Below are 15,467 nucleotides of genomic sequence, written 5' to 3'. Positions count from 1 at the left end.
TGATTATAGCTAGGGGACTATGTAGAGTATAGCAATCCCCCAGTGTAAATGCAGCCTTTCCCCCCAATCATGAGACGAGGCTCTATGTTGAGGGTCAAAACAGGAACTCTGCAGTCTGAGGGTTTATTGGCACTTATATGCAACTTTTTACACAATGTTACCACCCACATGGTTTTGTGGTACAGCCAATCAAATACATTATAATACAGTTAAACACTCCCAGTTAGGACACACAAATCCTCCCCTCTGCCTGTGATATAATTATTGTACAAAATGGGTTAACTTAATTATCACATGCAGGAAAATACACAGTTTCATACAATATTCATAACTCACAAAATATACATCCAATCTCCATAAATTACATATTATGAATCAACATATTTCAAATACAAACATACTCAAAAATCAGACAATTCCCTCCAGTGGTTAAAAAGTTAGGTGGAAGTCCTTTTTGACCGACCGCAAGCATGGCTTTCCTGCCCAAAACAGTTCCATAGATTTGGGCTGTGCGGTCTATTTTACACTGAAAAATAACTAAAAATACAGTTCGTGCAAATAGCTTAGTATAACTGTGCGTTCGAATCGTCGAAAACACTTCGATTTTAACCGAAGCATCAAAGTGGAGGAGAAGGTAAGGGTCAGCGGTGTTCGTGAAAATGTTAACCGCCAGCCTGGGAGGTAAATTCCCTGCACACTTTCACTTGCGTGTGGTCCGCCTGTGCAGTAATTGGTTCGGTAAGCCCCTTTTACCAAACCAAGTGGGAAACAGACATGTACAAGTTATTTTCACAGTCTGGGGACTCTGGGGACACAGTATTAAAGAGGCATTGTTCCAATTCTCACTATGTCCCAATAATGTACTTAAAGGGCTTGCACCAGTCCCAAAAAGTCTATAAGAACAAATAATATTTTAAAGGGCCATACACCCCAGGGCCATAGTCACAGGGCAAGAGGCTGGCAAGCAGGCCTCTCCAGGACCAAGTGGCGAAGGGCACTTTGTCACAATGACGAATGGATACATATAATTCTGAATTTAAAGAATAATCTTCACTGTTTGAATCTTCTGGAACTCCAATATAAACTTATACAGAGAACGTATGTAATCCCTTCAACAATGGGCAAAATGTATCAGACATCCTCCATGATTTGTTGAAGATGCTAGAGGTTGGCATATTTATTCATACTCGGTGGAGTTAAAATAGTCTGCTTCCTCTCTGGAATTTAGTCTGTGAAGTACTCAATGAGTAAAAAAAAAAATAAAAGGTGTCCCAACTACAGCAATGAGTGCACTTTTGCACATTGACTGGCCAAAAATAAGGAAAGTAGAAATCTCTCTTTCAACACATGTATTAATGGCTACAAAATACTTGCTAACTAAGAGATAGATAACTTACGATGATTTACATACTTGGATGACGCAGATAAGATACCAGCTTGAGATGGAAAAACACAGAACCAAAACCTCAGGAAAAGGATTTAGTTCTTTGACTGAGATTTTTGGAGACTTCAATGTATGAATTAACACTGGTATTGTTTCCTGCTTCTGTCTAACAGTTGCCATTGGGCTAGGATAGTTTTACAAGATCTGTCTCTCCCTAATTTTTGACCTGACATTTTGAATATTTGTAGCGTATGTGTATGGCAGTGTATATGTTAGTATCATTTGATATTATTCTGAATTTCTAGTAATACTTTATGACATAAATGACACATGCATATCTATGGTTTTGTTCTGTATCTCATGTGTCCTATCTATTATAAAACTTAAAAAAATAAAAATTGAAAAAAATAAATAAATAAAAAAGTTTTAGTTTATTACTGGGGCTAAGGACTGAGACAGGTTAGTGTCATCCAGCAGGTTATAAAGTTTAGAATAGTATGACGAAAATTCATGTGCAATTTGATGTGGGTTGATGACCTTATCTTTTATGGGCAAGTGCAAATAAAGAATTCTAGTTTGAATTGCACTTTTCTTCATTCTGGCCAGAAACAGGCAGTCAGCTTTATCACCTCGTGAGAAGTGGAGCTATTTGAGTCTGCAAAAGACGTGGTTGGTTTTGGAGACCTCCAGCTCCTGTAACTTTTCCCTTAGCCTAGTCATTTCTCTCAGGTAAGCTGGGAAGAATTTTGTTTATTAGCTGCAGAAATATCCATTAGACAAAGAGTCAGCAATTTGGTAATTTTGCCTTTATTGTCGTAGCGCTATAAATTCAAACTAGAGTACATGGCAATTTAGTATCAGATACCCTATGGCTATTTTGTACATCAGGGTAAAAACACTTGCTTGCTAATAAAAATAGATGTGCCTTTTTTTTCTTATTGTAACAATGAAAAAAATCTATAGGAAATCTATTCGAAAATAGATAAAATGTTGGTGGGACCGCTGTTTTTTTAGTGTGATCACGCTGACAGAAACCTGCGGCACCGTGACAATTAGTAGACAAGTCTGGATGGATTGGAGGGTGGGTAAGAGAAAACAGGTAGGTTTTAAGTTTGGATTATCATTGTCTCTTACTTTACCCCATATGTTTACCCCTTGGAAGTCTCTTCTGTTACTGTTTTTTCTATATATCCTATAGATACTCTGTATATGAACCATGGCAACGTAGACTGTGGTCAAGGATCTTCATTATCCTCTGTGTTGTCTGCCTGGAGCTACTTGCAATATATAATTAGTGTCATTGGATCAAGTTGTAATAACTGAGTTTATTCTGTGTAGTTAGAATGGAGTGTTGACATTCTTGAATTGTTGGTAGCAAGTTCAATGCACTTTACATATATATATACCTTTGTTAGCATTTAGTTAAACAATGCAACATTCGATGGGTGTAAGTTTATTTATTTTATTTATTGTTGTGTGGTAATGTACTTCGCTTTTCAGCTGCAAAAAAACTCCCACAAAGAAGTCACATTACAGATAAGCTCACCTATAAAGCCTGCATGAAGGCCAGCTGTCACTTCCTGGACTGTACACCATAGACGCAATGACTGTTTTTTTGTTCCTAGTCTTCCTTCCACTTTCTCAGGCTTTGGTGAGTGTAAATAGAAAACTAAGTTTGAATTCTTCCAGCGTAGTAAAAATAATTTGTTTTTAAATATTGTTTAATCATTTCTGTTACACATTTATTACATTTATTTGCTTTTCATTATTAAATTATAGTTCAAGTAAATAAGAGAGAATATTCTAGAACAGGGACAGGCAACATTTGGCCCACTCCAGATGTTGTGGACTACATCTCCCATAATTCTCTTACATCCATAAAGCTGTCAAAGCATCATGGGAGGTGTAGTCCAAAACATCTGGATTGCCAAAGGTTGCCTATGCCTGTTCTAGAATGTTCACGTTTTCTTTCTGTAATGCAGTATGGAATTGAATAGCATTAATTAAAAACTATAGTAAAATGAAACAATTGGAATAGAAATAACAAAAGAAAGTACCTCTGTACTGTAAGCTTATTAATGATGTACAGTTAAATGTTGATAATGAAAATGAGTAATAATGTACTTTTAATTTGCAGTAATGTCTCTGGATGTACTTATCCAGTACATGCTATGATATAATGATGTAAACTGATTATTTTATGCTGTTATGTATTTCTTATTGCTGTCTATGTATACCATTTTCTGTTCCTTTTATGTACTTAGAACAAAGTGAATGTTCCAAAAAATTATTGTCCACATTATCTATACAGATTTTTTCAAATTAGTAGAGCAATTAGCACTGGGCAAGCTTAGGCCAACCTTTCTTTAAAAATCTTTATTTGTATTATTTTTGCATGTTGTAGTTAGCGGGGAATGGGTAACAGAATAAAGAAGGGGGGGGGGGGAATGGAGAGGTAAAGGGTACATGCACAGTTTCACGTTGTTACGATCCGGTACATTCAAGTCATATTTAGGTACAGTTGCATTTTCCATTGTCGGATCGTTCCAGAGTGTAGAGCTGGGTTGAGGGTTTGTGTTAGGTCCCCTCAGGGTTTAGTGGGTGCTGTGGAGCTCCTGTACTGCGAACGTGCCTGGCTGTTTGGTATATGGTGGGTAGCAGGGAAGGGGTGACAGAGAAAAAAGGGTTAAGGTTGTTGGGGGTAACATTTCGAACTTGTGGGTTTGTCTATAGTGTGTTGCTGTTTGTAAATTCCTAGGGTGTGTATTGTCAGCATTGAGTTTACTTTCTTAGGGGGTACCGGGAGAGGGAGGGTGAGGTGGGTGGGTGGGGAAGGGGAGGTTTGTTGGGATACAGTTTTGGGTGTCTCATCGTGATGTGCTATTGATATGCTGCCCTCGGCTGTGCTGGGTCTTGCCTGAATGCTGTTGATGTTGCCTTGGATGTGAGCCTCGTGGGCTTATGGGATTGGGTGTTTTGTGGTGCCATCTGCGATCTATGAGACCATACTACTGCATTTGTATCCCAATCTTGTGCTGGTGGGGAGGTTAGGGGGCTGGGTGGTGTGCCTTTCGTGTGTCAGGAATGGGTGGGTATGCCCTCTCGCTGTGCACAGGGTTCGGCCTTCCGGCTTTTGGCGAGGACTGGAGGTTGTGTCTTCTGGGGGGGATTTGTTTGTTACTTTTCTCAGAATTTGCCCTTCTGTACCTCGGTGGTGAGACTTCTCCCCCTTTTGGTTATTCTTCTTGGGCCTAATGGCTATGTGTTTGTGGGGTATGGTGTGTTGATGTGTCTACCCCAAGGCTGATGTGTGCCTCGAATGGTGGGTTTCTCTATGGTGAGTGCCACCCCCTGGGGGGATACCTCGGTCTGTTGGTTGCATTAGAAGCTTCATTTACCGGGGTGTGTTTTGTCCCATCCTCGCCCTGTTGGGGCCCAATGTCTTGTGTGCATTCAATTGAGGGCTGTAGGGGTGGTGTGGGATGTAGGTGCTCGCCCCGTGTCCGCGCGTCCCCGCCCGCCAGCCCTTGTAGGAAGACGGAGAGGAACGGAGTTGTGAATCCTAGAGGAAGGGAAGGTGGAAAGAATGGGGACGAGGAGGAGAGAGAAGAAGAAAAAAAGGGGGGGTTGGGCAGAGATAGGGATGGTTAGGTTGTGCTGTCTTAATCTTGTGCGTGCCGGTCTTCCCGCCGGTTGCATTGTTCCGGTTTCTTTGGTTGGTTGTGCAGCCGTGTTACGAGGTTGTGAGGTTCCATGCGTGCCGCGTCTCCCTTCGTGTGCCAGAAGTCCTGCGCTCTCTTTTCGTATTTGTATTTACTTTGTATCACACAGCCTAGTTACAATGCTGCCACCCATCCTATGTGTTCCCTATTAAGAGTTAATAAGTATATAGGGGTGTATATAAGAAATACCCCTCTCTGTCTCATTAGAGATATCTTTGCCAGAAGCTCAAGGAAGCAGGCTGAAGGGTCAGTGTTAGGACCCGCTTAGGGGGGTCTGCCTTGACGTTGGCAGGCGGGCATTCCCTCCAATGGCCATTGGAGCAACTAAATGACCTCCATTTGTCTAAATATACATAGGGATTAAGGAGAGAGCGCAGGTAACTTTTTCTTTTCTTTGGTTTTTACTATATATTGGGTTTAAGACTATTGCTGTGTTGGGCACTCTGCCTAGCATAGGATGGACTGTAGACTGCAGTTGGGCTTTGTGAGTCTTGCCTGTTTGTGCTGTGGTCCGTCCTGTCGGTTCCTATAGCTATTGTGGGGACGGTTGGTAGTGGGGTACTGCTTATGCCGGTATGTATTGGTGGTGGTCTCTTTCCCCGGGGTGGGGGGAGGCGTGTCTATTCTGCTTGGTCGCCAGACGGGGGTCCCGAGTAGTGCCAGTGTGGCCCGTAGGTAATGGTCCCCGTACGTATCGGTGTGACTGTCTTCCCCTAACTCCCGGTGATTCACTCGGCTCCGTCTGTTCGAATGAGGCCCATGAGTGTGCCTGAGTGGGATATCCAGGGGGAGGTTGATATTTGTCCTCCTCTGCCATTTTAGTTTCTGTGGCCTGTGCGTGGGCTGAGAGGTCCGCCATTCCCTCCATGATCGGGCACAATCTCTTGTCCAGCTCCTCCGCCACCGATTTTCGGAAGTCTGCGATGAACCCCTGCATATCCCGTCGGGTTAGTGGGGCCTTTGTTCTATCAGAGGTTGCTTGGCTGCTCATTTCAGATTCTGATTCTGGCGGGGATAGTTCCAAAGATGGCGCCTGGGCCTTCTCCGGCCTCTGTCGGAAGATCGGTGCGACAGATGATTTGCGGGATTTCTTGATTCCGCCCATTGAGGGGGTGAGTGTGGGTGGAAGGGTGAGTGGTTAGGGGATTTTTGGAGCCTCAGATGCTTTTGATTGCTATGGATTTAGGCTGTGCCTCGGCAGAGCTCGGGAGTTATGCTGCCATTCACTTGTAAGGTCAGGCTCCGCCCTCCCACCCTTTCTTTTTTAAAACCAAACAAAAATAAATGTATTTTACCATAACAACTATAGTAAAATGTAGTGAGTTTGGTCCTTAGAGTGTTCCTTTTACATTATCATGGGTTGTTGCAGTATTGTTGAAAATTTTCAAATACTTTTTATTGGCTCAAATATAAATAATAGATATATTCAATCGACTAAAGAAGTACTGCAATAACTTGTTTCTGTGCTAAATAAATCATATGGTGTACATAGAATTCTTTTTGGATATCTATACATATGAAATCATTAATAGTCATTTTATATCCTGAATCATATTTGTAAATTGTATTAAATATATTTTTATGTACGTATATACTATATATATTTTAACACTGAACCCCCGATTTCAATAACATGGGCTAGTGTTAGTCCAGTATAAATTACAGTTTGTGTTTTCAATTTCTTTTTTTGTTGCACAGGTGCATTGCAATTACTAGACAACTAATCAAATTATGAGACAATTACTATTTATGTGTTTTTAGATGTGAATATAAGAGAATATGAACTCGTAAATACATGAAGTAAACCTCTGTCTGATGTCATAAAAAGAATGCATAGGGACACAGTATAGTCATCAATAAGTAAATGGCAATCAGTAAAAAAACAAAAACATGAAATACACATACTTATTAATACAGGTAGTATAGAATGGACACTAGCTATCTAGAGCAGTCCAAAATGTGTCAACTTATTCCCGACCTAGGGATGCAGACCAGGCCAATCACTGTATATAGGAGGAGTTAGCAGGTTTCCACAGCCAATATAGCTTGGTAATGCTGCAGGCAGTTACCGACTTTATGCCATGGTCAAGTTCATGTCACCAAACATGTCTTCTGATCCAACAAGACTGTGCCCATATGGAGGTGTGTGTCTGTTCGGTGTGTGCCGTTAATGGTGGTATCCAGCCAGTTGATTACATGGGATTCAGGACGGTGTGAAGGGATATCACCCATTTAACTTGTGGCATGGGAGAACGGAGCTTAGTGAGCATTGCTTGTCAGGCCTAGTTTATTCATGGCCTCTGTCCCATTCTGAGAACAGAGTTTTGATACAGATGTTGGGGCCCTGATGCAGGCTCGATCCTGAGCAGGTGCACAGGATACACCGTGCCCAGGTGCAAGGTGATTGTGGGAGACGGGGGGCATATAAATTCTTGCACTGCGCCCTTACCCCCCTTGCTTCTAAAGTGATCATTTGTAATAAGCTTACACTAAGGTAGCATGTGGCTCCATAAGAGAACCACACGCACTAAATCAGCAGAGAGCGCCTACCCTACGCACTCTGCGTTGGAGCGCCAGATGTAATGTGACTACCTAGTGCTCACTTTGAAAAATGTAGAGCACGCCACGCAGGATTTCGATGAGCCACCATTCCTTGTCATGACAGGGATAACAGCAGGGAGGGGGCCTTAAGTGTGTGTGCAGAGCTGGTGTTGGCTCTGTGAGGGAGACAGGTGCCGCCTAGGAAGGAGAGTTATGGATAGATGGAAGAGAGGTGCACCTAAGAAAGGGGGAAATTGAGAGACATGGAAGAAGGGGGGAATGAAAAATGGAAGAAGGGGGAAAGAAAAATGAAAGAAGGGGGAAGAGAAAAATGGAAGAAGGGGGAAGTGAGAGACAGGGAAGAAGGGGGAAAGTGAGAGACATGGGAGAAGGGGGGAAGTGAGAGATATGGAAAAAGGGGGGGAAGTTAGAGACGTGGAAGAAGGGGGGAGTGAAAGATGGAAGAAAGGGGGGAGTGAAAGATGAAAGGAGGGGTAAGTGAAAGATGGAAGAAGAGGGGAGTGAGTCTATATTACTTAGAATTCCAAAACAAATTGTATTGTCTTGGTGGGGCAGACCAGGATTACCACCAAAAGGTGAGATGTGGAAGCTCAATGAGTGTGGCTGCAATAATCCATGGTTCTCCAATGTGGGAGTTTAGCCTCCTGTCCTGCTTGGCTATCCAACTTCTTCCCAAAATCTGACGTCTAGAACTTGACACAGCCAAAGGGTGTAATAAAGCTGATCAAAAAAAGACATGCTTTAAAAAAATTTCCAGGGTTCTTAAAGAGGTCTCAAATTACTTTAAGTCTTCACATGTTCACTAAATATGGTTGAGCCTTAATAATCTGCATCCATCCAGCTTGGCTGCCGAGATCAGAAAAGATTAACATTATTATTAGGAAATTTTGCAGAACTGTACAACGGGACTGCACATAGTGTCAAAATGTAATACAAATTATTTGGGGGGGAGAAGGGAGGGGGCGTGGGAGAGCGCACATAAAGTCACTTTACTCCTGTTGGTGACTCAGTATGAGTCATTGTTGAGTAATTGTTGCTAAACTGCTACAAAACTGCTAAACTGCAATAAAAAGACTACTTTTTTATATTGCACATGTCATTCAGGTATAATAAATCATTTTTCTTGTACAAACAAGCAGTTTACCAACTGTTTGAGCACAGATTTTCCAGAGGTTTCTAACTTAATATAGAAATCAATCCCTACAATTTTCACCTGATACCCATAAAAATCAACTAAATGCAAGAATCCATCTAATTGACAAATGTGACATTACTGCATCCATATAGGTCATATCGACATTTAAAACATGTTAAAATGTACACATGATTGTTCTAGAAAGGAAAATGCATGCATTAGCCTCGATTTAATATTGTCGGATAAGCTTTCCAAATGATTTAATATTTTTAGAAAAACTTTTAAAAAAAAACTTCAATATATTAAACTACCAAAACATGTATCATATATTAAAAATATCAATGTATCAAAATAAACTTTTATTTTATAATACTAAATAATTTTAAAAGTATATACAAAAATTACAAAAATTGGAAAACGTATCCAACAATATTAGGACAAGGCCATAGACAGGAAAAAATGCAGTGGCTAGTTAAATAAATAGGTTCATGATTAAAGCAAAGTTTATTTATATGTTTGAATGTTTAGTTTTTTTTCTGTGCTAATACCATAAAGTAGTTCTTTTTGAAATGCACACTGATGAGAATATTAATCATTGAAGAATTTATATACTTATACTATTATTTTGTTTCTTTGTAGCCATTTCCCGGTGGTGTTGGTAAGTTCATTCATACGAAAACACTTTTTGATATTTTTTTGCTTTATTACATTTCTCAAGTACTCTAGCTTAAACAGCACCACATTCTAGAACAAATCATAATTATTGTACTTGGACAAATACACTATCTGTGGTGTAAAACCTGAAATACATTTTCATAAATATCTAGAGGGAGATTTTCTTATTTTCTTTTTTTTTTGGATAGTGCTTTGGCTGATATTGTATTACACATATTAAATGTAATGAAAGATTTACTGGGTCATTGTCTTCCTTTGACTATCAAGGTTACTGATGTAACAATGTGTTTGTACTCTGCGTGACAGTTTTTTTTTAATATATACTTAAGGGTCCAGCACTCACTCTCCCGGTCATGTAGATGTCTGGGTGCAAAACTTCAGTCAAAAATATAAAGTAGACGAAAAGTGCACTCACAGGTCTTTTGCAATAATCCTTTTATTGTGTAAACAACAAATACACCTCGGTTCTCTCAACGTTTCAGTCCATACAGGACTTTTTTTCAAGATGTCTGGAAGTGTGTGTGTGTGTGTTTGTGTGTATTTTAATAATGCTAAAAGGATAATAAATGCCATCAAGAGGTTCTGGAGACAACATAATAAGGCACCAAACCAATTATTTTTTTAGTTTAGTGATAGTGTAAGTGAAAAGGGTAGAGTAGTGTAATGGTTAAGGGAAAGACTTTAATGTCAGGGCAGCACTAGAATGTCCCCAAATGAGATTCTAATTCCGGGCAGATGGACACATGTATATCCCAGTTCTGGGTGTCTATGCATTATCCAACATTCATTACAGAGAATAATAGTAAAAATTACATAATCAGTCGTTCAATATGGCATTAGAAAACTTGACCTTCCCATTGGAATAGACAGATTATGCAATATATGTAAAACTATATTTAAAAATACAGAGAACTATGCACACATGCTTGAAACTCTTGAAAGCCTGTGTTTTAATATGTAACACATTCAGTAATATATCCATGTATCTGTATATATGTATTTAGTAAATGTTTAATGATGACTTGAAGTAGATAAGTCAGAAAGGAAATGAGCGCATTATCATATTTATTTACTTCTACATTTTTGTGCCTCCCACACACTGACACAATTTTTATATTGTATGTTCAGAGATAACAGGGTGACACTGCCCTGACCTACTGCCCTGACCCACAATGTTCTATGGCTTTATCTGTCGGGAAGTGGGCCTCACACAGTCAGAAAGATAATATTTTATACCTTCCCAACAGTGTTTATACACTATAGATGTCATTAGTTTTTTACCGGTATTTTTTTTGTGTGAGGTTTTTTTGTTTTTTTCTATTTTTTTATTCATCCCATAGCACCCTGCTTTGCTCTGTTGTTACACTTTGCAGAGAAATTAATTTTCCTGCTCAAACTTCAATCTGTCATCTACATCTCTGCAGAAATCCTTTGACTGGTGACCTTTAATTCACCCCACTCCACAGTAACCTTTGTAGGCCACACTTCAGTACTGTATTGTAGCTGAGTAGGAGGGTGTCAGGATCGGGACAGGGATCCAACACGCAGAGTACAGGCAGTAGAAAGGTACGTATACCGGACCTTCGAATGGCCGGACTAACGTACGGAGATATAGAGAATGGTCAAAGACAAGCCGAGGTCGAGGGAACGAGAAGACAGGTAAGCGAGGAACAAGCCGAGTCAAAGGGTAATAGAGATAAGCAGAGTAATACAAACAAGCCGGGTCGGAACCAAAAGGATAACTGAAATACAAGAGCACTGGGTGACTAGACAGGCTAGAACCACGACAGGGCAATGAGCAAATGGGAGAAGCACTGTTAAATACCCTGGCTCAGGAGAGTAGACACGCCTCCGACGAGTCCTGATTAGTCTCCAGACAATTGAGTGACAGGTCGGTCTGGGTTGGCGTCGTGACGTCGACTGCTGGGCGTCGTGCTACAAAAGGAAGTGGATCCCTCGCGGCCGGCGTGTAAATGACCGGAAGGACCGCGAGGGACGGAGGAAACAGCCCTTCTGGACGGATAAACTTCTAAGTCTCTACCTCTCTCAGAGGTAGAGATGGAAGGAAGGAACCGGGACGAGATGGGAAGCGGGAGTGAAACGCCCTGCGAAGGAGAGGAGCATGAACATCCTCTTGAGGTACCCAACTCCTCTCCTCAGGACCATATCCTTTCCAGTCGACCAGATATTGTACTCTCCCCCGGGATATTCGAGAATCGATGATAGAGTTGACCTCATACTCCTCCTGACCCTCCACCTGAACAGAGCGAGGAGAGGATACCGTGGAGGAAAATCTGTTGCAGACTAGCGGTTTCAGCAATGAAACATGAAAGGAGTTAGGGATGCGTAAGGCAGATGGGAGAGCTAGACGATATGCAACTGGGTTAATTCTAGTCAGAACCCTGTAAGGTCCAATATAACGAGGAGCGAACTTCATGGAAGGTACTTTTAAACGAATGTTTCTAGTACTTAGCCATACTCTATCGCCTGGAACAAAAACCGGAGCCGACCTTCTACGTTTATCAGCGTGTTTCTTAACCAGCATAGAATTGTGCAGAAGAATCTGTCGAGTCTGATCCCACAACTTCCTCAAATTGGCAACATGAACATCAACCGATGGTACCCCTTGGGAAGGAGAAACCGAGGGAAGAATGGACGGATGAAAGCCATAATTCATGAAGAAGGGGCTTGAATGAGTAGAATCGCAAACGAGATTGTTGTGCGCGAACTCCGCCCAAGGAATCAAACCGACCCAATCGTCCTGGTGTTCGGAAACAAAACAACGTAAATATTGTTCAATCTTTTGGTTGGTGCGTTCAGCAGCTCCGTTAGACTGAGGATGATAGGCGGAAGAGAAATTCAATTTGATACCCAGTTGAGAGCAGAAGGATCTCCAAAAACGAGAAACAAATTGGGAACCTCTGTCAGATACAATTTGGGAGGGTATCCCATGTAAACGAAAAATCTCCCTTGCGAATATCTCTGCCAACTCGGGAGAAGATGGAAGTTTAGGCAGAGGAACGAAGTGAGCCATCTTGGTGAATCTGTCAACCACGGTGAGGATAACAGTCTGTTTTTTAGATATAGGTAAATCAACAATAAAGTCCATAGCCAAGCAGGACCAGGGCTTTTCTGGAACCTCTAAGGGATGCAGAAATCCACATGGAAGCGTATGAGGTTGCTTGGTCTTAGTACAAACCTCACACGCACCGATGAAATCTTTGATATCCCTACGTAAAGCAGGCCACCAGAAGTCTTTGGAGATCAAAGCGCACGTCTTGCGAATGCCAGGGTGTCCAGCCACCTTGCTGTTGTGGAAACATTGTAACAGTTCCAGTTGAAGAGCAGGAGGAACGAAATGTCGACCCCCGGGAGTCTGTTTAGGAGCTAGATGTTGCAGCTTTAAGATCTCGGCAAGTAACGGAGAGTGAATCCTGAGATTCGTGTTAGCGATAATATTGCATTTCGGAACTATAGAGGAAAGAACAGGTTCAGATATAGTAGAAGGTTCATATTGGCGAGACAAAGCATCGGCTTTAGAGTTCTTAGAACCAGGTCTATAAGTAAGTACATAATTGAAGTGAGTCAGGAATAAGGACCAACGAGCTTGTCTGGCGGACAGTCGCTTAGCCTCCCCAATATAGGACAAGTTCTTGTGATCCGTTAAAATGGTAACAGGATGTAAGGTCCCCTCCAATAAATGTCTCCACTCCTTTAAAGCCATAATGACCGCTAATAATTCCCTATCACCGATGTCATACCTGCTCTCAGGACCAGACAGTTTCTTGGAAAAAAAACCACAAGGGTGTAGTGGTTTGTCCACACCCAACCTTTGTGACAGAACAGCACCTACGCGAGTCTCAGAGGCATCGACCTCGAGTAGGAACGGCAGAGTCGTATCAGGGTGGACTAAAATTGGAGCAGAGGCAAAAAGTTCCTTGAGAGTCTTGAAAGCAACGAGAGCTTCAGTAGACCAAGTCTTAGTGTCAGCCCCCTGTCTGGTCATATTGGTAATAGGCGCAATAATAGAAGAGTATCCCTTAATGAAGCGCCTATAATAATTGGAGAAACCAATAAACCTCTGAATAGCCTTGAGTCCCTTAGGCAATGGCCAATCTAAAATAGATTGGAGTTTGGCGGGATCCATCTTAAAGCCTTCCCCAGAAATCACGTAACCAAGAAAGTCTATCTGAGACTGGTCAAAACTACATTTCTCCAATTTGCAGTATAACCCATGTTGAAGAAGTTTGTGTAATACCTTTCTGACTTGTCTGTGGTGGGTCTCAATCTCTCTAGAGTGTATGAGTATGTCGTCCAGGTACACAATAACACAATCATGTTGAAATTCCCTGAGAACTTCATTAATCAAATCCTGAAATACTGCCGGTGCGTTACAAAGACCAAAAGGCATGACCGTGTATTCATAATGCCCATAACGGGTATTGAACGCTGTCATCCACTCGTGTCCTTGCTGGATTCTCACCAAGTTATATGCCCCTCTGAGATCCAACTTGGTGAAAATTTTAGAGCCCTTTAGGCGATCAAACAGCTAGGTAATCAAGGGGATCGGATAGGCATTTCTGATGGTTATTTTATTCAAACCTCGGTAATCAATGCAAGGTCTTAGGGAACCATCCTTCTTTTTAACAAAAAAAAAACCAGCCCCGGCAGGAGAAGAAGATCTCCTAATGAATCCTTTGTCTAGATTCTCCCGAATATACTCCTCTAGAACAGAATTCTCTTTGGTGGATAGAGGATATACATTGCCCCTCGGAGGCATGGTACCAGGTAGCAGATTAATTTTACAGTCAAAAGTCCTGTGTGGAGGTAGAGTATCAGCATTCCTTTTGTCGAATACTGCTTTTAAATCCAGGTACAGAGGCGGTATCTGTAAATCTGTAGACTGGGTAGAACTACCTGGTGTGTTAATTACCCCCAATGGAGAAACCCTCCGTAAACACTTCTCCTGGCAACCCTGGCCCCATGAGAGTATCTCCCCTAACTCCCAATCAATAATAGGGTTATGTCTCTTTAACCATGGGTAACCCAGGACTATGGGAACAGAAGGGGACGAAATAAGCATAAGCGATAAGTTTTCCTCGTGTAAGATACCAACAGTTAAGTTAAGGGGTATGGTTTCACGAGAGATAACAGGCTCAAGTAAAGGTCTACCATCTATGGCCTCAACGGCCAAGGGTGTATCCCTTAACTGGGATGGGATAGTGTGTTTAGTAGCAAAGGCCTGGTCGATAAAATTCTCGGCAGCTCCGGAATCTATCAAAGCCATGGTCTTTAGTACTCCCTTCTCCCAAGTTAAAGAAACTGGTAGCAGAAGCCTGTGATCTTTATAGTTATGAGTAGAGGACAAAATAGAAACACCCAAGGCCGGTCCTCTAGAGAAACTTAGGTGCGGGCGTTTCCCGAGCGATTAGGACAATTCAGGCGTAAGTGACCTCTGACTCCACAATACATACACAATCCCTCCCTTCTCCTGTACTGTCTCTCCTCTTCAGAGAGGCGAGTATTGCCTATCTGCATAGGTTCAGGAAACAGTGAGGTAGTGGAATCAGGACTTTGAAATGCGGGAGCTAATTTAAAGGAAGGTCTAAAGTTCCTCTCTCGAGTGTTCTGTCTCTCTCTTAAACGCTCATCAATACGAGCTATGAACGAAATTAAATCCTCCAAATTTTCAGGAAGCTCTCTAGTAGCAACCTCGTCAAGGATTACATCTGATAGCCCGTTCAAAAATACATCTATATAAGCCTGCTCATTCCACTTAACTTCTGCCGCCAAAGACCTGAACTCTAGTGCATAATCCACAAGTGTTCGGTTCTCCTGTCTCAGGCGCAAAAGTAATCTAGCTGCATTGACCTTTCTACCAGGGGGGTCAAAAGTTCTTCTAAAGGCAGCTACAAAGGCATTATAATTATATACTAACAGGTTATCATTCTCCCATAATGGGTTGGCCCATCTCAGAGCTCTCTCAATG

General features: G+C 41.7%; 1 protein-coding gene across 1 annotated transcript in view; it reads left to right on the top strand.

Annotated features, from left to right (window-relative positions):
* Positions 1–2,933: 2,933 nt before the first annotated feature.
* LOC134607870 (meprin A subunit beta-like) overlaps positions 2,934–15,467 on the top strand; it is a 95,742-nt gene continuing 83,208 nt past the window's right edge. Inside the window, exons 1-2 of the mRNA XM_063450443.1 lie at positions 2,934–3,035; positions 9,443–9,461. Coding sequence (XP_063306513.1) covers positions 2,988–3,035; positions 9,443–9,461 — 67 coding nt within the window. The 5' untranslated portion in view covers positions 2,934–2,987. The remainder of the gene's footprint in view (positions 3,036–9,442; positions 9,462–15,467) is intronic.

Source organism: Pelobates fuscus, chromosome 4, assembly GCF_036172605.1.
Source record: "Pelobates fuscus isolate aPelFus1 chromosome 4, aPelFus1.pri, whole genome shotgun sequence".
Lineage (NCBI taxonomy): Eukaryota > Metazoa > Chordata > Amphibia > Anura > Pelobatidae > Pelobates > Pelobates fuscus.
The sequence above is the reverse complement of the archived record's forward strand: the minus strand, read 5'-3'. Positions and strand labels throughout refer to the sequence as shown.